General features: G+C 36.9%; 2 protein-coding genes and 1 long non-coding RNA gene across 6 annotated transcripts in view; 1 reads left to right on the plus strand and 2 right to left on the minus strand.

Annotated features, from left to right (window-relative positions):
- The window catches only part of LOC127847680 (uncharacterized), a 391,129-nt gene that overhangs the window by 270,559 nt on the left and 96,133 nt on the right, over positions 1 to 24,437 (plus strand). The gene's annotated exons all lie outside the window — the stretch shown is intronic.
- The window catches only part of LOC127849058 (dynein axonemal heavy chain 7-like), a 73,829-nt gene that overhangs the window by 24,726 nt on the left and 24,666 nt on the right, over positions 1 to 24,437 (minus strand). Inside the window, 13 exon segments of the mRNA XM_052381781.1 lie at positions 444 to 599; positions 869 to 1,066; positions 1,741 to 1,842; positions 3,054 to 3,257; positions 3,482 to 3,620; positions 4,211 to 4,345; positions 8,371 to 8,519; positions 10,933 to 11,196; positions 12,686 to 12,821; positions 14,668 to 14,804; positions 15,648 to 15,794; positions 16,263 to 16,566; positions 18,635 to 18,762. Of these exon segments, the coding sequence (XP_052237741.1) occupies positions 444 to 599; positions 869 to 1,066; positions 1,741 to 1,842; positions 3,054 to 3,257; positions 3,482 to 3,620; positions 4,211 to 4,345; positions 8,371 to 8,519; positions 10,933 to 11,196; positions 12,686 to 12,821; positions 14,668 to 14,804; positions 15,648 to 15,794; positions 16,263 to 16,566; positions 18,635 to 18,762 (2,199 nt within the window).
- LOC127847689 (uncharacterized) lies at positions 12,952 to 13,558 on the minus strand. Its single transcript, XR_008034120.1, has 2 exons — positions 13,302 to 13,558; positions 12,952 to 13,139 (listed from the first exon to the last, which is right to left on the minus strand). It is a non-coding gene; the product is annotated as an uncharacterized LOC127847689 (long non-coding RNA).

Here is a 24,437-nt window from a genome sequence, read left to right on the forward strand (position 1 = left end):
GTGTTAATTTAGTTTCAACATTCAATATTTAAAAATAAAACTATAAAGCAATATTTGTAATCATACGATCATTATGGCAAAAAAAGAACAGACTATTTTGGATTACTTTTTTATAAGTGATAAGGTGTGAATTTTTCATATGAGAAATAAACTACACTAAAAAAAAGTTAATATGAAAATTACCATAACTGCATAAAAGCTTGTCCCTGATAAGCCTGTGTGGGTTGCACTGGCTAATATGGGACAAAACCATACACATATGGTTTAAGCACCGTTTTTTCAAGAGCAGGTCTCATATAAAGAAATAATACACGCAAGCCCTTACCACCAAAAAATATCTCAGCTGACTTAAACAATTACCTAAGAATAAGGACACCAGAAGGTTGTTAATCAGCCATTTCACAACAAAACAATATCAAATAACAATACAAGCAAGACCTTACCTCCCAGTAATATCGGAGCTGACTGAGCCAGTTGAAGTCAAACTCACTGGAGATGTTCAGAGACACCAGATTTGCCAGCACGTCTCTCGCGTGGACGTCCAATACAATCAAGGCTTGAAGCGTTGTACGGTTCTGTTTTGACAGCTTGCCGCGCACCTGTGAACAATGTGAATATGGAATATTTTTACATCAACCATGAAAGTGCAGGAGGTCTGTTAATCTTGTCATTATAAATATACTGGCCCAAATTCCAATTTACTGGTCAGTCAGCTACAAATTGAAAATAAAAATATTGCAATTGTATGGATGTTCACTTTCTAAGTCCAGTCATTAAAATTGCAAACCCATCAAAGTGATTGTCCGATTCTATGACAACTATTTTGTAAACATTTTAGTATGCTAGTAATTAAATAATCCAAACTCACCATGGCAACTATCTCATCGATCTGTTTGTTGTTCAGGTCAAGGTACAGCTGGAGAGCATTGCCGCCCTTCCTGATGGCCTCGTGAATGAAGTCCGTCCAGTACTTGGCCGTAACAGCCAGTACACACTGACCGGGCCAGGCCTTGACCCACGCAGACCTTGGCTGAGTTTTGTATGCCTCCAGGGATTCACCGGTCACCTGATAAAATCAAACAATGGGTGAAGTTTTGAATAAATTAAAGCTTGTCAGAAGATTTTTTTTTCTTTTTTAAAGGTCACAGTGACCATGACCTTTAACCTAGTGCCCCAAAAATGGATGTGGCGTGTAGAACTCATCAAGGTGCAGCTACATATGAAGTTTCAAAGTTGTAGGTGGAAGCACTTTGATTTTAGAGCCAATGTTGAGGTTTTAGCATGACGTGGGCGGCGGACGAGCTGGCTATGACATTACCTCGGGTTTTCTTCAAAAACAGTCGAGCTAATAAAATGAACCCTATTCTGAGATACTTAATGTTTATCGCCCTCTGGGCGCAAAAAGGTACCATGTGGCACTGAAATTAGTAGGCACATGGTACCCTTTTGCACCAATGGGGCGATAAAAGGCCTATCATATGAGTCATGCTCTAGAAAAACTGGACTAAATAAATAAATGTGCCTAATGTTTGATTGTGTTGTCCCAGATTAGCCTGTGAAGTCAGCACAGGCTAACCTGGGAAATCAATTTTGGCTTTAATTGAATTTTTGGTTAAAATGAAGTCTCTTATACACACAAATAGAGTTTAGTTCGAAAGAATCGTCCATGAATAGCCTGTGTGGACAGCAGGGGTCAATACTTTGAGTTTTCATAAACATGAGTTTGAGGTTGAGTCTCACCTTGTGCAATGAGGAAAGCATGTCAGCCTCCAGCTCCAGGAGCCACTTTTCCACCTGGCCGCGAGCCTTTGAGGTCGAGATCACGTCACGCAGTTGCACCACCTGTCACGTGAAGAAAACATACATAGTTATTTCTTGAAATTAATTATTACTGGACATAATTGTTTAAACTTATAAGCAAACTTTGCTAAAATATTCAAACACCATACCATGTTAAAACATGATCAGCCACTAATTGATTTTCAGCTATAGTTTTCTTAAGTTAAAACATCAATTAGTGTTTGCCACTCAGTGTTTAATTATGTTCAATTAAAGAGACAGCTAGAGATATAGAATATACATTTTCTAGTTGCCACCAGGCCTTGCACCTGTTGATAAGAATTCTTGGTGGACTCTGGAAAGCATTTGTGTTAAATAGCAAAAATAAAACTCAATGAAAACTTTGTCTAGTTGTGTACGTAATTGTTTCATCAAATTACCTCTTTCAGTGCTGGAACCGAATTTTGAAGGCCTTTGTAAACAGTTTGGATCCAGATGAGACGCCACAGAACGTGGCGTCTCATCAGGATCCAAACTGTTTGATATTCTGATAGTATTCTTTGAAACAAGGAACAAAATTGTCACAAAACCAGGTTTTCAATGTGAAAAAAGTCTGATAAAGGGTGACAACTCAAACTAAACTGATTGTTTATAATTAACCCCCTTTGTTTCAAAAAAAATCTATTTTTAGTCGTGGCGACCTTGACCTTGGAGATAGTGATGTAATTCTTTCTTGCGACACACCGTCCCATGATGGTGAACAAATGTGCCAAATGATTTTAAAATCTCACAATGAATGACATAGTTATGACCTGGACAAGCTCATTTATGGCCACTTTTGACCTTTGAACTCAAAGTGTGACCTTGACCTTGGAGATATCGACGTAATTTTTTCGCGCAACACACCGTCCCAAGATGGTGAACAAATGTGCAAAATGATTTTAAAATCTCACAATGAATTACATAGTTATGGCCCGGACAAGCTCATTTATGGCCATTTTTGACCTTTGAACTCAAAGTGTGACCTTGACCTTGGAGATATTGACGTAATTCTTTGCGCAACACACCGTCTAATGACGGTGAACAAATGTACCAAATGATATTAAATCTCACAATGAACAACAAAGTTGCCGATATTCGCCAATCTAATAACCAGTATTTTCCTTCAGAAAACCTGGTTAAAAAATCGAAGAAAATGCTAAGTTTAGAAATTCAGCAGACGACATTTTAGCAGAGGACAAATTTCCCAGCATGCAATGGGTTAAGCCACACACCTCTCCCTCACTGCTCAGCATGTGCGTGATGTCTAGCACGTCCGTAAACTCCAGCTTTGCAATGCCCTCAAAACACTTCTTCAAGTGCGGCTGCACTCGTTTCGGGTCCTTGGTCTCGGAGAGGATCTCAAGCAGCTCGTCGTTGGACAGGAAGAAGAAGCGCGGGAAGTACAGACGCTTCTTTTCCAGGTAATCGTTCAGACCCTTGTAAAAGGAAACTCACTTTGTGGATGCAGTTCAGTATGTTTTTTGGTCAAATTTAGGGGACAAACTTTGGGCTTTAAATATAATATTGAAAACACTTTTATTACAAACTGTTAAGTATTTGAAAGCAAACAAAACTCAACAAACAATTTCCTAATTTTAGTAAAAAACACATGATTTTCTCCAATTAAAAAGGCCCAAAATAGCGAGAAAAAAACCTGCACCTTTTGAATGAGTTCGAGCAGTTCGTTGGACTTCTTCAGACGCTCGAGAAGCTTGTCGATCTTGATCACCTCGAGCACGTGTTTGTCCAGCAAGGACGCCTTCATGATGTCGCGCCAGTTCTTGTCAACCGTTGTAAACCTGCACCGAGTTACACAGATTTCAATAGATTTTATAAACCAGGAAAAAAATGCCCCTTGTTCATGACATGTGCAAGGGGTCAAAGAAAATGTTCTGGGGCGAAAATACTTAAGTCAAGAGTTTTTTTGTTTCTGCCTATTTGTTAAATGATAAGCAAATATTGTTTTGCATAAACTTAAGCGAAATTCTATGCAAAGAACTGAAATTTTACACACACAAAATACATTTGGAGTTGGCTTCTTGGTGACAATTTGGTCAAATGAGGCCAATAATATTTTCAGAGTCAAAAAGACAAATTTTTCATTACTTAATTGCAAAAACTCATTTAAATATTCTTTTACATGCCTTATGGCCAAAATCTTAAGTTTTAGTGCTTATTTTATTTGTTCACCTGCAGATAATGCACTTCTGGAACCAAATTGATACAGCTTTCCTTCCTGTTGGAAATTGTTTCAAACAGCAATTAGGCATTTTGTAATTTTCCTCAACTGGGAAAGTGCCATTTTCAGGTAATTTATAAAAAAGGAAAAACAATCGCTGAAGATGGGTACAAAATGAATTCCTGCAGCTGTGAAAACCAGACAGCGTACCTGCGTCCCTCTTCAGGCATCTGGGCCATGATGTCGGGGGAGGAGAAAATGGGCTCCAGGTAGAGCCAGGTGGCCTGCACCTTGAGCCACTCATCCAGTACATCTTGTAACAGCATCAGCTTGCCTTCCCAGTCCCTGGGGGCGAAACCAACATTCATGATTATGGTAAAATAAATTGCAACAAGAACAGTTACTTCTAGGGTATTTCAACCACCCACAGAGCCGGGTTCTGGGAAAATGGGGCTTATTGCATGACCATGAAGCAGTCTGCACAGAATTACTAGGCAACACACTTTCCACTTTTACAAAAATATTCATTTAACCCTTAAAGCACTGGAGCTGAATTTTAAAGGCCTTTGCAAACAGTTTGGATCCAGATAAGACGCCACAAAACGTGGCGTCTCATCTGGATCCAAACTGTTTGCTATTCTGATAGTATTCTTTGAAAAAAAATGAAGAAAATGCTTATTTTAGAAATTCAGCAGACGACATTTTAGCAGAAGACAAATTACCCAGCATGCAAAGGGTTAAAGGGAAGTGTCCTCCTTGATTAGCCTGCACAGACTGATCTGGGACGACACTTTACAAACATTTGTTCATTAAGCCCAGTTTTCCTTGATTGAGGCTCATATTACAAGATCTTCTTTGGTTTTATACTCCCCACAGTAAAAGCAATATGGCTTAAGCCTTGAGCCACTTGTCCAGGACTCCAGGACGTATTGTAGCAGCATCAACGTGCCTTCCCATTCCCTGGGGACAAAATGAACAATCATAATTAATGCAAATGTCTTATGTGTCTTATGTACCAAATTAGCCTATGCAATCAGCACAGGCTTATCAGCGATGGCACTTTTCTTTTAAATTGGAATTTTGGTGAGAAGAGATAAAAAATATATTTTAAATCCAATAAAAACGGAAAGTAGCTAAACTGGGACAAAACTTTATCTACATTAATTAAGCCTCATTCTCCCAAAATGGGGCTAATATAGCTCAAGCCTTAAGCCACTCGGCCAGGACATCTTGTAGCAGCAGCATCATGCCTTTCCATACACTGGAGACAAAAATGTGGCAACAAGTGAACATCACTAATACAAAAGCTATCACTTCTAAGGGCTTTTTACAACCAGGTCTGTTTACCCTATCTATAGGTTCTCAGAAGGTCGGAGAGTTTTCCTGGGTAGTTTTTTTACAGAAGTCAGTAGTTTTTACTTTTGCCTTCATTTAGAGCACCAAAACAGCATACCTAGATAACAATTAACTTTAAACTGTGTATAAAACACTGAATGAAATTTGTTTCTATTAATTTCATATGTTAAATCATGTTTATTGTAAAATATTTGTGAATAAGAACACTGAGCTTCTAAACAACATTATTACAAAAGTTTTTACCTCGTGTCCACTGCCCTTGCAACACAATATGAAATCTTTAGACAAATTTAACCCTTGTACAAAAATGAAGAACTATTACCATTGTTTTTATTTGTTCAAAACTGGGTCCGGTATTCCCAAAAAAGTATATATGTTTTTGTAGGACCAAACAATTCCCAATATTTTCATATTTTTAAGATCTAAACATTTTATTCATCTCTCATCCAGCTATATAATTTCAACCTTAGTAAATATAATACTGAAAACATTTTTTCTCTCGATTTTGAAGCATTTTTTTTAGCAAAACAGCAACAAAACTAATTTCCCAATTTTAGTCAAAACGCCGCAAATTTTCCCAATCCAAAATGGTGAAAAAAACAACTGATAACATACAATGTTTAATTCAAAAATCACTCCAATTTTAACAGAAAAAAATAAATAACAAAACAACAATTAAGGAAACTGGTGTGTGATTAACTCTTTACTAATGCCTCAGGAATGCCAACAGGGCTGAATGATTTGACAGACTTGAACAATGTTAATATGAGGGATTGGGTTAATTTACTCCAGTGCATGTTCATATAATTAATGATGCCTTCAAATATCACAACAATAAACAAATAAAAGTAAAGATAGCACTGATATTTTCAACATATAAAATTATCTATGGTATGGTGCCTCACTTAATTTTCAAGAAAACACATCTAACCTTATTTCAGATTTTCAAAGGCCTGAGATAGGAAATTTGAATGCCAACTTTGCAGCATGATTTTCATAGTCTTGCAGTCATCCCTGGAAATACTTAACTCTTTCCTCAACAAGACATTATTAGATCATTTCATCAGTTTCGTATGTTTTACAAATAATGAAACACAAATCCACTTACAAGTTAGATAATGGGTTGAAAAATAAACATTACATGTCAAACAGTGAAACCCCATTTTCCTCTTCATAGACGGCCTGATGCATGGCAAAAATCCTCTATGTTGAATATATCTTCTCTTTGTTTTCTTTTTTTTATTCATTTGTTATCATCGCCACTCATGAATTTTTTTAAATTAATTTCTCTGATCACTCATTAATGAATTCAATAATGAACTATAACCAACACATTTCCTTCGGCTTGAACATTGTACAAATATTCTTAAGATTTTAATTTGTCATAAAAAAAAAACAACAAGATGTGTTTGTGAAACACTTTGTCCCCCCTATATATTTGACCTTTGACCTTGAAGTATGACCTTGACCTTTCACCACTCAAAATGTGCAGCTCCATTAGATACAAGTGCATGCCAAATATGAAGTTGCTATCTTCAATATTGCAAAAGTTATGGCAAATGTTAACGTTTGACACAAACCAAAAAACCAACAAACAAACCAACAGACAGAGCAAAAACAATATGTTCCCCACTATAGTGGTGGGGGACATAAAAATAAAGCTTTGTTCACGGAAAACTGGCCTAAATGTGTATGTGTAAAATGTCATCCAACATTACTGTGTTTTGTCCTAGATGCCCTTGCTTTCTAAGTGTAAACTATTGCAACAGTTCAATAATATGTGTTTGCAAGTAAAACACCCACACCCAGTTAGTTTTAATTAAGCCTTAATCTGGAAAAAAGAGGCTTAATGCATATGCATAAAGTGTTGTCTGCACGGGCTTATCAGGAATCAAACTTGCAACTTTTATAGTAGTTTTCATTGACAGGAAGTCTCTTCTTAGTGAACACCAGTTTAGGTCCCAGGGTTCGACATTAACTTTTTTTACAGCAAGACCGTCAGACCAGCTCCTCTTAAAATGTACTAGCCCGAACCTGATGTCTACTAGACCATAAATGACATAGCAAATGAACACAATTGTGTCATGCAACTGTTTAATCAGGATTTATCAGTAAATAATCAGTGAACACCAGATTTGTTTATGAATAGAGTAAAACAATAAAATAACCATATATTTGCTTTTCTTCGTCAAATTCAAGCCATGGGAACTGACTTTCCATCTAGGATAAAATTGACGTTTTCGTGTTTCTTCATATTAACGTTTCGTGTCAGTTAAGCGTCGGATTCTTTTTTATTAACTGATTTGTCGGACAAAAATCCGAATTTGAACAAAGCCATTCTTTAAATAAATTACATTATCTTGTCTGCTACGCAAAAATGTTTACATTGACGATACCGATTTTCGATAGAAGTTGTAAAATCGTGCTCTATAGTTTTACGACACTGCAGGAAATCATTAATATTCATGACAACTTGACCAATTGAAACAAGCAATTTCTGCAGGAAGCTCTCCTTTGCGTCTAAAAATAGCGATGAATCATTTGAATGCTCCGCGTTTATTTAAATATACTAGTTTTGTTTTTATGTAAATAACGGATTCAAGAGTAATTTTACACATTACATGTATAAGTAAAGGTTTTCACAGCAGTTATTTTTCGTTATATGAATCAGTATAGATTTTTTTAAATTAATGTACGACCAGTCGGACACGCTATAGCCCGCAGTTTTACTAGCCCGACCACCGATCTTACTAGACAATGTCTGTCGGACGTGCCTTAGTGTCGAACCCTGGGTCCCTGATTAGCCAGTGTGGACTGTGCAGGCTAATCAGGGAGGACACTTTAATCACATGCATTAGGGACAGTTTTTCCAGAGCAAGGCTAAATTTGTATGATTACAATAAAATCTTAAGAATGCTGACTGCACCAGCTAATCTGGGACAAAACTTTATGCACATGCATTAAGCCCCATTTTTCCAGAAAAAAGCTAAATAAGTCATAACTAGAGTGCTTACTTAATTTCCACTTCAAAAGGCTTGATGAAAGGGGACCCACGCATGGTCTGTGTCTTCACAATGTGGTCGTCCAATAGCAGCTGAATGTCGTCCACCGAGGACAGGATTGAAGTGCCCGTGTCACGGTACGAGATAATGGTGAACTCAATCTGTAAACACACACCCACAAACATGTTCATACTCAGAACGAGATAATGGTGAACTCAATCTGTAAACACACACACACAAACATGTTCATACTGGTACGAGATAATGATGAGCTCAATCTGAAACACACCCACAAACATGATCATACTGGTACGAGATAATGGTGAACTCAATCTGTAACACACACCCACAAACATGTTCATACTCAATACAAGATAATGGTGAACTCTATCTGTAACACACACCCACAAACATGTTCATACTCAGAACCAGATAATGGTGAACTCTATCTGTTAACACACACCAACAAACATGTTCATACTGGTACGAGATAATGGTGAACTCAATCTGAAACACACACACACAAAAATGTTCATACTGGTACGAGATAATGGTGAACTCAATCTGAAACACACACCCACAAACATGTTCATACTGGTACGAGATAATGGTGAACTCAATCTGTAACACACACCCACAAACATGTTCATACTTGAACGAGATAATGGTGAACTCAATCTGAAACGCACACCCACAAACATATTCATACTGGTACGAGATAACGGTGAACTCAATCTGTAAACACCCACCCACAAACATGTTCATACTGGTACGAGATAATGGTGAACTCAATCTGAAACACACACCCGCAAACATGTTCATACTCAGTACGAAATAATGGTGAACTCAATCTGAAGCACACACCCACAAACATGTTCATACTGGTACGAGATAATGGTGAACTTAATCTGTAACACACACCCACAAACATGTTCATACTTGTACGAGATAATGGTGAACTCAATCTGAAACACACACCCAGAAACATGTTTATACTGGTACGAGATAATGGTGAACTCAATATGTAACACACACCCACAAACATGTTCATACTCAGAACGAGATAATGGTGAACTCAATCTGTAACACACACCCACAAACATGTTCATACTGGTACGAGATAATGGTGAACTCAATCTGTAACACACACCCACAAACATGTTCATACTCAATACGAGATAATGGTGAACTCAATCTGAAACACATACCCACAAACATGTTCATACTGGTACGAGATAATGGTAAACTCAATCTGAAACACACACCCACAAACATGTTCATACTCAGTACGAGATAATGGTGAACTCTATCTGTAACACACGCCCACAAACATGTTCATACTGAGTACGAGATAATGGTGAACTCAATCTGTAAACACACACCCACAAACATGTTCATACTGGTACGAGATAATGGTGAACTCAATCTGAAACACACCAACAAACATGTTCATACTTGTACGAGATAATGATTAACTCTATCTGTAACACACACCCACAAACATGTTCATACTCAGTACGAATTGATGGTGAACTCAATCTGAAACACACCCACAAACATGTTCATACTGGTACGAGATAATGGTGAACTCTATCTGTAACACACACCCACAAACATGTTAATACTCCGTACAAGATAATGGTGAACTCTATCTGTAACACACGCCCACAAACATGCTCATACTAAGTACAAGATAATGGTGAACTCAATCTGAAACACACACCCACAAACATGTTCATACTGGTACGAGATAATGGTGAACTCAATCTGAAACACACACCCACAAACATGTTCATACTGGTACAAGATAATGCTGAACTCAATCTGAAACACACACCCACAAACATGTTCATACTGGTACGAGATAATGGTGAACTCAATCTGTAACACACACACACAAACATGTTCATACTGGTACGAGATAATGATGAGCTCAATCTGAAACCTACATCCACAATCATGTTCATACTGTTACGAGATAATGATGAACTCAATCTGAAACCCACACCCACAATCATGTTCATACTCAGTACGAGATAATGAATTCAATCTGAAACCCACAATCATGTTCATACTGGTACGAGATAATGATGAACCCAATCTGAAACCCACACCCACAATCATGTTTATACTGGTACAAGATATTGGTGAATTCGATATGAAATACGCATCCACAAACTGTAATTGTCACAGAATTGTGTCATGGTCATATGCAGTTTAAGGGGCATTAAATACCACAATCACTTAATCTTATTTTGTTGATGTATTGCTGGTCTATTTCTTTATTTTTATTTTTTTGTATTCACTACTTACAACCAACCCCCATATTCATCAACTTATTTTTATACCTAAAAATAAAGCGTTTGAATATATACAGATATCAATTTTGCTTTTTTCATAAATGAAAAGACCTTAATGAAGAATTGTGTACTTAGAGGTATACTATTTTGTGTATATATTTAGCTGTTTTATGCTATTAGAACAAAAAAAGAACTTTCTTAATTTTTAGAGTTAGGTCTTATAATCAGTTGCTGAATACAGGCCCTGGTATTCTCCATATGTTCTCTTACTCACCGGTCCCCACTCTGTCTTCATCTTATCCATCGCCTTCTCCAGCGAGTATTCTTTGCTTGCCGCCTCACTTATCGTCTCGAACTTCGATATAAACTGGTCGAGGTTCATGTCCACGAAGCGCGTCAGACAGGAGCTGTCGTCTGGCTTCAGCGAATAGCCGACGATCTCCGAGATCTTCTCCCAGTGACGATCGCGCAGGCCCGGGTTGAAGAGTGTAGAGATGAGGGGCATGTGTTCGCGAAACTCTTCTACTTTGGACTTCACCTGATCGTGAGAAGTTTGTGTCATATGAAAGGCGTTTAAAACAAGAGCACCGCATAACGGGTGCCAACGCTCGGCTGCAGGTGCAGTTTTGAATAAATGAAAGCTTGTCAGATTTTTTTTTTTTTAGAGGTCACACGGACCTTGAGCTTTGACCTAGTGATCCACTGGTGTGGCGTGTATAACTCATCAAGGTGCATCTACATATGAAGTTTCAAAGTTGTAGGTGGAAGAACTTTGATTTTAAAGCCAATGTAAAGGTTTTAGTATGACACGGATGGCGGACGACAAGACAAGCTGGCTATGACAATACCTTGGGTTTTCTCCGAAAACAGCAGAGCTAAAAATGATGATGGTACTAACTTCATGTAACAACTGCACTTACTGTAAAATCATTCATATTCTTTGGTTTGAATTTTTTTTTTTTTAAGTGACATTTCTAAGGAAATATAAATGTGTAGATTTCTAATTTTGGAGGAGAAAAAAAAACATGAAAAAAGGTACTTTGGTCATTTTCGGATGCGTTTGTGTTAAATTTATGAATCGGTCAACCCACAAAATTAACGAAAATTAATGTCTCACAAATTATTTGAAATAATAACCCTTTACCACTTAGATACATATTTTGATGCATTTGTAGTTCTGGCCAAAGTCAAATTTAAGTTACTTACCTTTCTTACTAGATCTGAGTTTTAAAGGCTTTATTTTCAACCCTTAGATACTGATGAGCAGCAAACAGCATAAAACCTGAACAGACTGCGAGATACTCGCAGGCTGTTCTGGTTTTATGCTGTTTGCACATAGCAATTTTCAGTTTGCTTCTGAGTGGGAAAGGGATAATGAGTGCACAGTATTAACTGTTATAAGACTGGAATTATTCATCAAATAGTACTTGGTATGTCTTGTTTGCAAAAACTACTGACATAATATAACAGATTCCATAGATTTAACCTGCTAAACAAATACGACAAGTCATCAAACAGTAGACGGTACATTGCATAGATGTTAGTTAACAACTATTTAACATTTATTGGTCTGTAGCATTTTTTTAGATATGCTACAGACGACATGTTTAGCTACAAAAACTAATAGAGAAATTACTCTAAAAATTGGGAAGCAAGAGTTATGGTTCTTGCACACTGCACACCCCTCAATGAGACATACCTTCATATTATATTTCAAATTTATACCTCTATTAATGTTTAAGTTTTGCTAAATTAAGTACAACAATTAACACAGGGGAATAACTGTAAAAATAAGAGATAAAGAGTTATAGTTATTGTGCACAACCCCTCCATCAGACCTACCTACCTTTGAAGTTTCAAGATGATACCTCTAAAAGAACTTGAGATATTCTATAGACATGAAATTTGACTTCCCAAAATCCCAACAACCAGAAACCAGTGTACCCTTTCTCACAACTTGGTTATGCAGTGGTGTACAATTACATGGCAAACAAAACCAGTCTTAGTGAATATAGACTCATCCCTACCTTGCCGGCTATCTTCTTTGCAGCTGGTACGGACTCGAACGCCTTCTCCAGTTTGTAGAGTCCACGCCAGAAGTTGCCAACCTCTTGCTCAACATCGTCCGGATTCAAGCCAGACATTGGTCCGTCCATCCAGTCCCTTGCAAGTGAGAATAATTAATAACAAGGGACAAAATTGTCACAAAACCAGGTTTTCCTTGTGAAAAAAAAATCTGATAAAGGGAGAAAACTCAAACTGAACTTTTGAAATGACCAAAAAAAATTAACCCCCTTTGTAAGTTTTTTTTTTTTAAATCTATTTTTAGTCGTGGCGACCTTGACATTGGAGATATTGACGTGATTCTTTCGTGGGACACACCGTCCCATGATGGTGAACAAATGTGCCAAATGATTTTAAAATCTCACAATGAATGACATAGTTATGGCCAGGACAAGCTCATTTATGGCCATTTTTGACCTTTGAACTCAAAGTGTGACCTTGACCTTGGAGATATCGACGTAATTATTTCGCGCGACACACCGTCCAATGATGGTGAACAAATGTGCCAAATGATTTTAAAATCTGACGATGAACGACATAGTTATGGCTCGGACAAGCTCATTTATGGCCATTTTTGACCTTTGAACTCAAAGTGTGACCTTGACCTTGGAGATATCGACGTAATTATTTCGCGCGACACACTGTCCAATGATGGTGAACAAATGAGCCAAATGATTTTAAAATCTGACAATGAACGACATAGTTATGGCCCGGACAAGCTTATTCCGCCAGCCCGCCAGCCCGCCAGCCAGCCCGCCAGCCAGCCAGCCAGCCAGCCAGCCCGCCCGCATTCGCCAATCTAATAACCAGTTTTTTCCTTCGGAAAACCTGGTTAATAAAACTAATGTTGTCATAAAAGAAATAATTTTTGATTAAATACCAACCCGTCTTTTTTATTACTAGCAGAATTGAGTATTTTTTCTGCTTAACTCAACCGTTAATTTTTGTTCCTGGTTCCTGAATTTATCCAGAAATGAAGTAGATTGTCAGAGATCTTAATGAACTCACAATTTTGAAGCTATTTCATCCTGTAATCTATCACAACGTTGGGGACCTATTTATCTTTGAGCCGCGCTCTGAGAAAACGTTTTTTTTGTAAAGTGTTGTCCCAGATAAGCAATTAACCCTTTAAGCGCTGGAATTTTGAAGGACTTTGCAAACAGTTTGGATCCAGATGAGACGCCACAGAACGTGGCGTCTCATCAGGATCCAAACTGTTTGCTATTCTGATAGTATTCTTTGATTTTTTTTTAAAGAAAATGCTAATTTCAGACATTCAGCAGACAACATTTTAGCAGACGACAAATTACCCAGCATGCAAAGGGTTAAGCCCCATTTTACCAGAGAAAGGTTCATGTTTATTTGAAAACGATCCAACATCAGGGGGGGTACGTACTTGTATTTGTTGTTGAAGTCCACGTTTGTCTCATGCAGCTGGAGGTAGGGTTTCATGGTGATCATGATCGTAAAGGTCAAGTGTCGTACCAGATTTGACTGTGCAGTCTGCAAACGGCTAATCTGGGACGACACTTTCTGCATTCACTGGATAGATGCTTCAAATGCCATACAAAAGTAAAGCCTTGTCCCTGAGGACTTCCAAGGCTAATCTGGGACCACACTTTACAAACATGCTTTAAGCCCCAATTTCCAAGTGCCAGACTTATTTGTATTTTACTAGGATCCAACGTCAGGTGTCTGTGGGGGAGATCATAAGTGGGGATTGAAACCCTGACCTCCTTCACTAAGGGGACACCATATTCACTAAGCCACAGCAACCTTTTTTACATACTTGTTGAAATCCACAGACGCACAGCTGTAGGTTCAGTTTCAGGGTGGTCATGATTGTGAATGTCCTCCCAGTGAGGACTGCACAGGCAAATCTGGGACGACACTTTACACAAATGCATTAGGCCCTATTTTGCCATAATGAAGCTTGTGTACATACTTGTATTTGTTGTTGAAGTCCACGGTGGTCTCATACAGCTGCAGGTAAGGTTTCAGTGTGGTCATGATCTGTTGACGCTGGGGGTACGCTGTGGTCTGCCAGCCAAACGCTTCCTCCTCATTGTTGAAATTCTCAATCTGTCAAGCGCATAGATAAAATCAAATAATTTTGTTGAAATTCTCAATCTGTTGAGTACAAAGATATAATCCCATTATTAAATCAAGCCTGAATTGATGGAACAAAATATCGTGGAAGGGGCCAAATTTCAGCCCAAAAATGGCCAGACAAATTTACTGAATACAACATTGGTAGACATTGTTGTGGAATCATAATTAAAGTTTGTGTCTTTGATCAATTAAAATGTCCCCCCAATCAAACTGCATCAGCTATGTTCAGGAGCAAATAACTCAATACTTTATTGATCATGAAAACAAGAATCTGAATATTTACTTTTTATTTTATGACATTTTTCATAGCAATTAAATCACTTATGAAATGAGGAAGTAGGTTGTTCCACAAACAAACAACATAATATTATTTGGCCATGCAAATGGAAAAATTCAAGGGAAAATAACTAGGAATTAGTTAATCAGTTGAAAAATGTGGAACATAGTTTGTTGGCTCCCACAAACTGATGTTGAAAAATTGACTGACCGACACGAGTGACTCACATATACGTTAAATGGGTAACATTTATCGACACTGACAACGGGCAACAACTACAACCATAGGGTAGTAAGAGTTATGTTCTTAACACTGACAAAGGGCAACAACTCTCACAATAGGGTAGTACTACAAGTTATGTTCTTAACACTGACAAAGGGCAACAACTCTCACAATAGGGTAGTAAGAGTTATGTTCTTAACACTGACAAAGGGAAACAACTCTAACAATAGATTAGGAATAGTTATGTTCTCAACACAGACAAAGGGCGACAACTCTAACAATAGGGTAGTAAGAGTTATGTACTTAACACTGACCTTCTCGGCCGCTTGCTCCAGTTTGTTACTGAGGGCCTGAGACTTGCGCAGGTACTTTTGTATATCAGACATGTCTCCGAATGTTGCAAACTCCTCCACCTGCTTCGCGTAGCCCTCCATCTCCTCAATGAAGCGGTCTCGACGCAACTGTTAACAGACATTGGCACACTTACAGTGATAGAAACTTACTTTTTATGGTATGTTGCACAGACCAGCAACTATCTTTAGTACTTTAATAGCCCAGTCATAGAGCAAGAAGCTCAGAACCTTAACACGTTAGAATTATCTTTTTATTATTTTTAACAAAGAAAAATAAGACAATATTATAAATTTGCTGTTATGACTCAATGCAATATGCCCTTTTATGAGCCTTTTTCTGTTTGCTTAAAAAAAAATAAACTGATCAACTGTGGGAAAACTGGTTTAAAGCCACATAAATACTCAAAATCAACGAATATTTCGTTTAAATATTTTGTAAAATAAATATAACCCATAAAAAATCAGTGTTCTTTATAGCATAGCCAAAATTGTGACGCTAGATGTGGTGAAGAATTTCGGCCCCAAATTTGACCAAAAAACAACTGTGGTGTGATCACCATTTTATTGCGGTCTTACCTTCAAGTTATCTTCGTACTGCGAGCGTTTCTCTGAGATTATCAGTTTGTGCTCCTCGAAGACCGCAGGCATACGTCCGTGCCACATGAATACGTTCGCATTCACGCGAATCTCCGCTGGACTGAACTGCGCAAAGTCCGAGAGGAAGGAGAGGCGTTCCTGGGATTGGTACAGGCGCTTCTCCATCTTGAAGATGATGTCGGACTCTACTTTCTCGATGTACTGCTTCAGTTCCATCAGGGCCTCCGTATTCGAAGGTGTCGTCAGTGCTTTCTCTGCAATCTGCTCATAGTCGTCGCAGAGTCTGTGGAAAGGCAAGGATTGAACGTGAGGATAAGCAAAAATTATTAAAAGATGTTTTGTTTTGAAGTGTATATGAGCCTTGCTCTGGGAAAACAGGGCTTAACCCTTTGCATGCTGGGCAATTTGTCGTCTGCTAAAATGTCGTCTGCTGAATTCCTAAAATTAGAATTTTCTTCGATTTTTTTCAAAGAATATTATCAGAATAGCAAACAGTTTGGATCCTGATGAGACGCCACGTTCTGTGGTGTCTCATCTGGATCCAAACTGTTTGCAAAGGCCTTTAAAATTCGGTTCCAGCACTAAAAGGGTTAAAAGCCTTAATGCATGTTTGTAAAATGTCATCCCAGATCAGCCCGTGTACTTTGCACAGGCTAATCAGGGACGCTACTTTCCGCCTTTTTTTTTTCCTCGTCTTCTCCAAACAAAAATTAATTCTGGGCAGAAAGCGTTGTCCTTCACGAGCCTGTGCAGACTGCACAGGCTAATCCTGCATGACAATTTAAGGCCATTATTTTCAGAGTGAGGCTCATATGTTTGTGCTAGTGAACATGTCACCTTGTTATTTTGACTGCAAATAATCCAGACTAGTTATTTCAATAAATAAATTATCATATGAACAGTGTAACTTTTAATTTATTGGAGATTTATCAGAGTTGTTTAAACAATTTTTTCAATTAAAATATTACCCATAAAACTTGAAATTTTATTTGCAATAAACTTTATAGTAAACCCTTCTGATGATGATGGCTGTTTTGCTTGTGTACAAATTGGACTAAACATAAGCATGTATATTATATGTAAAATAAACATAATAAATAATATTATCCACACAGGAAAAAAATTCAAAACAAGAGCACCGCATAACGGGTGCCACGCTCGGCTGCTAAAGCTTGTCATAATTTTTTTTTTTTTTTTTTTTTTAGAGGTCACAGTGACCTTGACCTTTGCCCTAGTGACCCAAAATGGGTCAAGGCGTGTAGAACTCATCAAGGTGCATCTACATATGAAGTTTCAAAATTGTAGGTGGAAGCACTTCGATTTTAGAGGCAATGTTAAGATTTTTGTTAGTTTAAATTAGAGGTCACAGTGACCTTGACCTTTGACCTAGTGACCCAAAAACAGTGTGGCATGTAGAACTCGTCAAGGTGCAACTACATATGAAGTTTCAAAGTTGTAGGTGGAAGCACTTTGATTTTAGAGCCTATGTTAAAGGTTGATATTAGAGGTCACAGTGACCTTGACTTTTGACCTAGAGACCATAAAATGGGTGTGGCGTGTAGAACTCATCAAGGTGCATATACATATGAAATTTCAAAGTTGTAGGTGAAAGCACTTTGATTTTAGAGCCAATGTTAAGGTTTTACCACGACGCCTACGGCAGACGGCGGACGAGCTGGCTATGACAATAGCTCAGGTTTTCTCCGAAAACAGCCTCGCTAATAATATTAGTCATATCAAACATTCTTAACAAAACAAAAGAAATTGGTCGAATATGTATAAGGGGTTATAACCAAACAGATTAAGCCAAACAAAGAAAACGGATGAACTCAATTTTCATAAATTTGTATGAATGCGGGGCTTTATACATGAGCCTAAAGAGTCGTCCCATATTAGCCTGTGCAGTCTGCACAGGCTAATCAAGAACGACACTTTTCACCTAGACTGAATTTTCTAGTAAAAGAGACCACTTTTAACGAAAAATTCCATAATATAGTAAAGTGTCTGTCATTCCTGTTTGACTGTTTAGACTGCTTAGGCTTATGTGGGATGATGCTTTTACCCTTTCCCCCATAAGAAGCACAGTGAAAATGGCTTTTGCAACCAGCATAAAACCAGAACAGCCTGCGAGTAACTCACAGCCTTTTCAGGTTTTGTGCTGTTTGCTGCTCATCAGTATCTAAGGGTTTGAAATGAAGGCTTTAAAACTTGAATATAGAACCAAAAATCTTTAGTAAAATTTAACTTTTGGAATGACTATAAATGCGTCAAAATACGTATATAAGTTGTAAACGATTAATTAAACACATGCATTAAGCCCCATGGCCCAGAACTAGGCTCAAACATCTTACATTTTATTTTCCTCTTGGTGGTCACGAGCCATACGTCCAAGCAGTTTCGTGCACAAAGCATCTGCACGCTTGGAGAGGGCACGAATCAAATCATCGCAGTGAAGCTCAAACATTCCCAGTCTCAACACCTGAAATCGCCCCAAGAATTTTTGATCACAACTCAATACCTAAAATCGCCCTAAGGATTTTTGGTGACAACTTCCTAAGGTTGCTTTATTAACGTATTTGGATCATTATTATTAATATTATTATTATAAAGATTATTAATAATCTACTTCGTTTAAATTTCAACCTGTTAAATTACAAGAACTATTTTTTATTTTCTAAACAAGCTAAAAGGGAGTATGTGTTTCTAATTATCCTAGTAAATGAGTGAAAACTACAAACTAAACAAATGGCAAAATAACAATATATGATATGCTGAAACAACCAAAAATTAATTTGGTTTAATAAATAGAAGAAAATGGAAAATCGTGACATTCTAATATTTTAACATAAAAGTATATGGCTGTGACATCTACATCTCTAAAAGAAAAATAATTTAGCTTAAAATGATGTAAAGAAGTACGACAACAATGTATGCATTGAATGAACATGCTTTTTTGCAATGGTGAACTCAAATTTGGGTAGATTTGTATAAGATGTTATGGTATTTCTGGATCTCATGTTTTTCCTAAATCCATAGTTATATCAAAACTAATATCTAGAATATTTTGGGATCAAACTACATTTATGATTCCTATCATATATGGATTGATGATAAAACAAGAACAGAATCTGACATGTGCTGATAAATTTCATCTTAATTATGAATTATTTTACGCTGAAGCACTTTGGAATTAACATATATGTAAACATTTAACATCACAAACAAGCAAGCATTAATCTGTTTGCTTCAACTTACTAGGAATTAATTTAGTACATGCAATCAAAATACAGTTTTGTGATTTTTGTGAAAATGACATATTAACACTTACTGAAATATGCTATCCTGTCTTGCCAAAAAAGGAAAAATGACTTTTGTTCATCAGTTAAATGGAACTAAACATAACTTAAAATTATATGAGTCGCGTTCTGAGAAAAATGGGCATAATGCTGGTGCATAAATTGTCATCCCAGATTAGCCTGTGCAGTTGGCACAGGCTAATCAGGGACAACACTTCCTTTGTATGACATTTTTTGTTTAAATGAAGTCTCTTCTTAGCAAATATCCAATTTAATGTAAAAGTGTCGTCCCTGATTAGCCTGTGCGGACTGCAGAGGCTAATCTGGGCTACACTTTACGCACATGTATTATGCCCAGTTTTCTCAGAACACAACTCACATTCTTTGATCTTAACCCTTTCAGTGCGGGAATCGAATTTTAAAGGCCTTTGCAAACAGTTTGGATCCAGATGAGACGCCACAGAACATGGCGTCTCATCAGGATCCAAACTGTTTGCTATTCTGATAGTATTCTTTGAAAAAAATAGAAGAAAATGCTTATGTTAGAAATTCTGCAGATGACATTTTAGCAGACGACAAATTTCCCAGCATGCAAAGGGTTAATATTCTATTTCAGAGACTCATATGGGCTGCACTCTGGGAGTCAATGGGGCTTAATTCACCTGCATAAAGACTTAGTATAGTCCAAGACAAGCCTGCGCAGTCTACACAGGTAATCAGGGAAAACACTATTTTTTTGTTAGAAGGAGGTCTCTTCTAAACCAAAATCCAGTTAACCCTTTGCATGCTGGGAAATTTGTCGTCTGCTAAAATGTCGTCTGCTGAATTTCTAAAATTAGCATTTTCTTCATTTTTTTCAAAGAATATTATCAGAATAGCAAACAGTTTGGTTCCTGATAAGACGCCACGTTATGTGGCGTCTCATCTGGATCCAAACTGTTTGCAAAGGGCTTCAAAATTCGGTTCCCTCACTGAAAGACTTAAGCTGGAAAATGTTGTCCCTGATTAACCTGTGCAGACTGCACTGGCTAAAGTGGGTATGCACGATTTTGTCAAATATTTATGAATTTATATAAAATATGTAAAAAACTTATTATACATATATTTCAATATAAATTAAAATGAAAGTTAAGAAGAACATGTGTCAAAAAAATGCGAAATAAGCCAGATATTTAATTCTGAAATCAAAAATATCTGTACATTCGAATTCGCCAGCATGTATATCATGCAAGTACGCTGTGAATCTAAATTCAGTTTTACGGATCATTTTAATTCCCTGCAACGATATCTATTCATAGGACACACAAACACAATATGAACTCTGATCCTTATAAAAAGACGAACGCTTCGGTTATTGGAGGAAAAATATGTACGAAATATCTTCATCACAATCGGCTCGGGGCGCGAATTTGTCTTTGCTGCATTTTATGAAATTCATCTTCAATGTATAATTTTTATTGCCTATTTTGTGTTATTGTAACATTTTGTTTATCAATATATTACAATTTATCGCATATACAAATTGTGCATTCTCGCTTTAGTCTGGGACAACACATTATGAACATGTTCAGTTTTCCCAGAGGGAGACTCGTATCTTCTACTGAATGTAATAAGTCATGTAACTGACATTTTTATACATTTTTACTTTTTTCCATTTTTGTGTTTATTAAGGTGACATACATCAACTGTTAAAATATTAAGTCAACCTTTTTGGTAAAAATAATGATTTTACCAAATTTTTTAAATTGACATTACGAACTCATGTCATTTTATGAATGTAAAAAGTAGCGTAACTGACATTTTGTTAAATTTTCAGGAGAAGCAAAAAAACTGTTTTATCAAAATAATAAACATTTTTTTGTATTCAATTTTTCTGATTAGTATGATAAAAACACTTGATAAACGAAACAAAACTCCATATTGATATGTCTTTTTCAAAACAATAAAATATTAAGAAAGGAGCAGTAACCATAATTTCAAAACTGAAATATTTTTAATTAAAAAAATAACGTTAGTGCTCTTACTGTATATCGGAAAATGTTGCAAAATATGCATTCCTGAACAATTCACAAAATGTCAGTTACCCTAGTTATTACATTCAGTAAACGGTATGTAATTTACCGAAAACAATGTTTTTCAAAATGTGTTTACATGCATTTTAATTGGGAGAATCAGGGACCCTTAATCCGCTGAATCACTTACAAAATGAAGCACAGAGCGAGAAGAACACATAAAAGAGGGTCAGGCGGGGGGATGGGGAATGGTTAGGTTAAGAAAGAGGGGATAACTGTAACATGTGGGCACACAAAATCAGCCATTAATCCATTCATTAAAATCTGTCTGAAATGTAGTTTGCCAAACTGGAATAAATTTTCATGGACACATAATTTAAATATTATATTGTCGCTGTCGTTCTCAAACCTCGTAGCTCCAAAATTTTCCAAATATTTTTTTCGTCTTTTCCGAATATATGAAGTCTGGCGCGTGTTTTGTGCTATATCTCATAGCTCTACGCCAATCAGAGCCCTTGAATAAGCCAAGTGACGAAATGTTGTAGAATGATTGTTGGCTTTTTTTCCCGGCAAAAAGTCGTAGCGATGCCATTTCACCTAAATGTACGTCATTTCGTTTGGACAAATTTGACAAAAACGTTTTGTTTTGTTTTTTATTTGCAACTACGATGTTTCCTATCAGTACGAATTGTCGTACCTCATAAAAATGACAAAACTGTGGTGACAAAATATCGTAGCTACCATGTCTGACTGTCAGTATGACTTATCAGTATGACTTACGCGTCTACGGCTTATACCATATTTTGCAGCTTCATTTGTTTGTTATTTTTACAGAATTTCAATTTCTAAAACATTGTTATAAAAAAATAAGACGGTTTTTTCTCTCTCCTGAAAAGTTGGCATTTTGTAGCTACGAGATTTGAGAACGACAGCGACGATATTCTTTCCCTGTTTGTATAAAAATTTAAAAAAAATCAAATTAGGTCTTAAGACAAAAAGCAAAAGACAACAAGAAGAAAAACAAACAAAACATATTGGCTGTGCTCTGTGAAAAGGGGTTTTAATGCATGTGGGTAAAGTGTCATCCCATATTATTCTTTGCAGTCCACACAGGCTAATCAGGGACTACACGTTCAGCCTTAACTGGATATTTGCTAAGAAAAGACTCTAAAAACGAAAAATATCATTAAAGCAAAAAGTGTCGTACATTATAATCTTGTGCAGACTGCACAGGCTAATCAGGGTGGACACTTTACGCACATGCATTAAATCTCCTTTTCACAGAGCACCGTCCATTTTTTTTCTATTATTATAGCGGTCTGATTTTAAGTGCCAATAGAGAGATAATGCACACTTAATTTTGAAACAAACGTAAGATCGTGGGCATGCTATGAGCGGGAAATAAACTAAGTTTGCCGTTGTGCAAAATACCTTTCCCCTCCCATTCTGTGTGACACAAACACATGGCAACACAATTACACAATGTCAACAATGGCAACAAACAAACAACAGGCTTTTCCCCAGGATTTTGTTTCGACATATATATACGATATACACTCGTTATATTGACTAAAGTTAACATGCAACTGGCTGATCTTTCGATAAACATATTAATAATGCATATGCTCAAATGGATAAAATAGTTGAACAACTAAATATGTGACTTGCAAGTTATATGATTTTATAATATTGCAGTCAAATTTTCATATGATTGATATATGTAGATGGAAGACAAACTATCATGCTTGCTAGTAGGGCTCTATTGGTCATTGTCGGCTCGGGTACTACTAAAACGTACACCGAGTACGGAAAATATAAAAAAAATGAACCCTGGAATTCTAACGCTAAAGTTGGTTGTTGTTGGCATTTTATTTTTCAAATTAAGTAACTTCATATTTTTGTCAATATTTTGTAAAATGGCCTCTACATTAGCGAAACTCATTAAAAAAAAAAAAAAACTGAGGCAGGTATTGTTCAAAGAGAATTATGTTTTACATTCTGTAGCGCGTTTTACAATACTGGATTCTGGGCGGGAATAACACTCGGGTACAGTCTAAATTGGCTGACTATGTATTTACATATTTTCCGTACCGGGGTTACATGTAAGTATACTTAAGAGTACCTGGGGTACATTTAAGTAGTACCCGAACCAATAATGACCAATAGAGCTCTAGTAGCAGTTCAATTAAGGACAAAATCTGTATGACAACATACTACTCTGAACAAGAGATGTGTTTGTTAGAAACACAATGCCCCCTATTGCGCCGCTTTGAAGCCATAAATTTGACCTTTGACCTTGAACGATGACCTTGACCTTTAGCCGCTCAAAATGTGCAGCTCCATGAGATACACATGCATGCCAAATATCAAGTTGCTATCTTCAATATTCAAAAAGTTATGAACAAACTTTAACGAAGGTTAAAGTTTTAGGAACGAAAAATACAATGATATTTGACCTTTGACCTTGAAGGATGACCTTGGCCTTGACTTTTCACAACTCAAAATGTGCAGCTCCATGAGATACACATGCATGCCAAATATGAAGTTGCTATCTTCAATATTTCAAAAGTTATAAAAGTTTAACCAAGGTTAAAGTTTTGTGACACACACATACAATGACTGACACAATGACAGACAGGCCAAAAACAATATACCCCCGATCTTTCCATCCGGGGGCATACAAATTGTGATTTGCATACGTTTACTACAGCATTACATATAATCGTGCATGCAACATGTAAAACTCTCCAAAAGCCGTAGGTCCTATCACTGGATGAACATGTCAGACAAATGTTTTGGTAAGACTGGCAGACTCTTTCTGAGAACCTGTCTTACCACATTTGACT

Source organism: Dreissena polymorpha, chromosome 10, assembly GCF_020536995.1.
Source record: "Dreissena polymorpha isolate Duluth1 chromosome 10, UMN_Dpol_1.0, whole genome shotgun sequence".
Classification (NCBI taxonomy): domain Eukaryota; kingdom Metazoa; phylum Mollusca; class Bivalvia; order Myida; family Dreissenidae; genus Dreissena; species Dreissena polymorpha.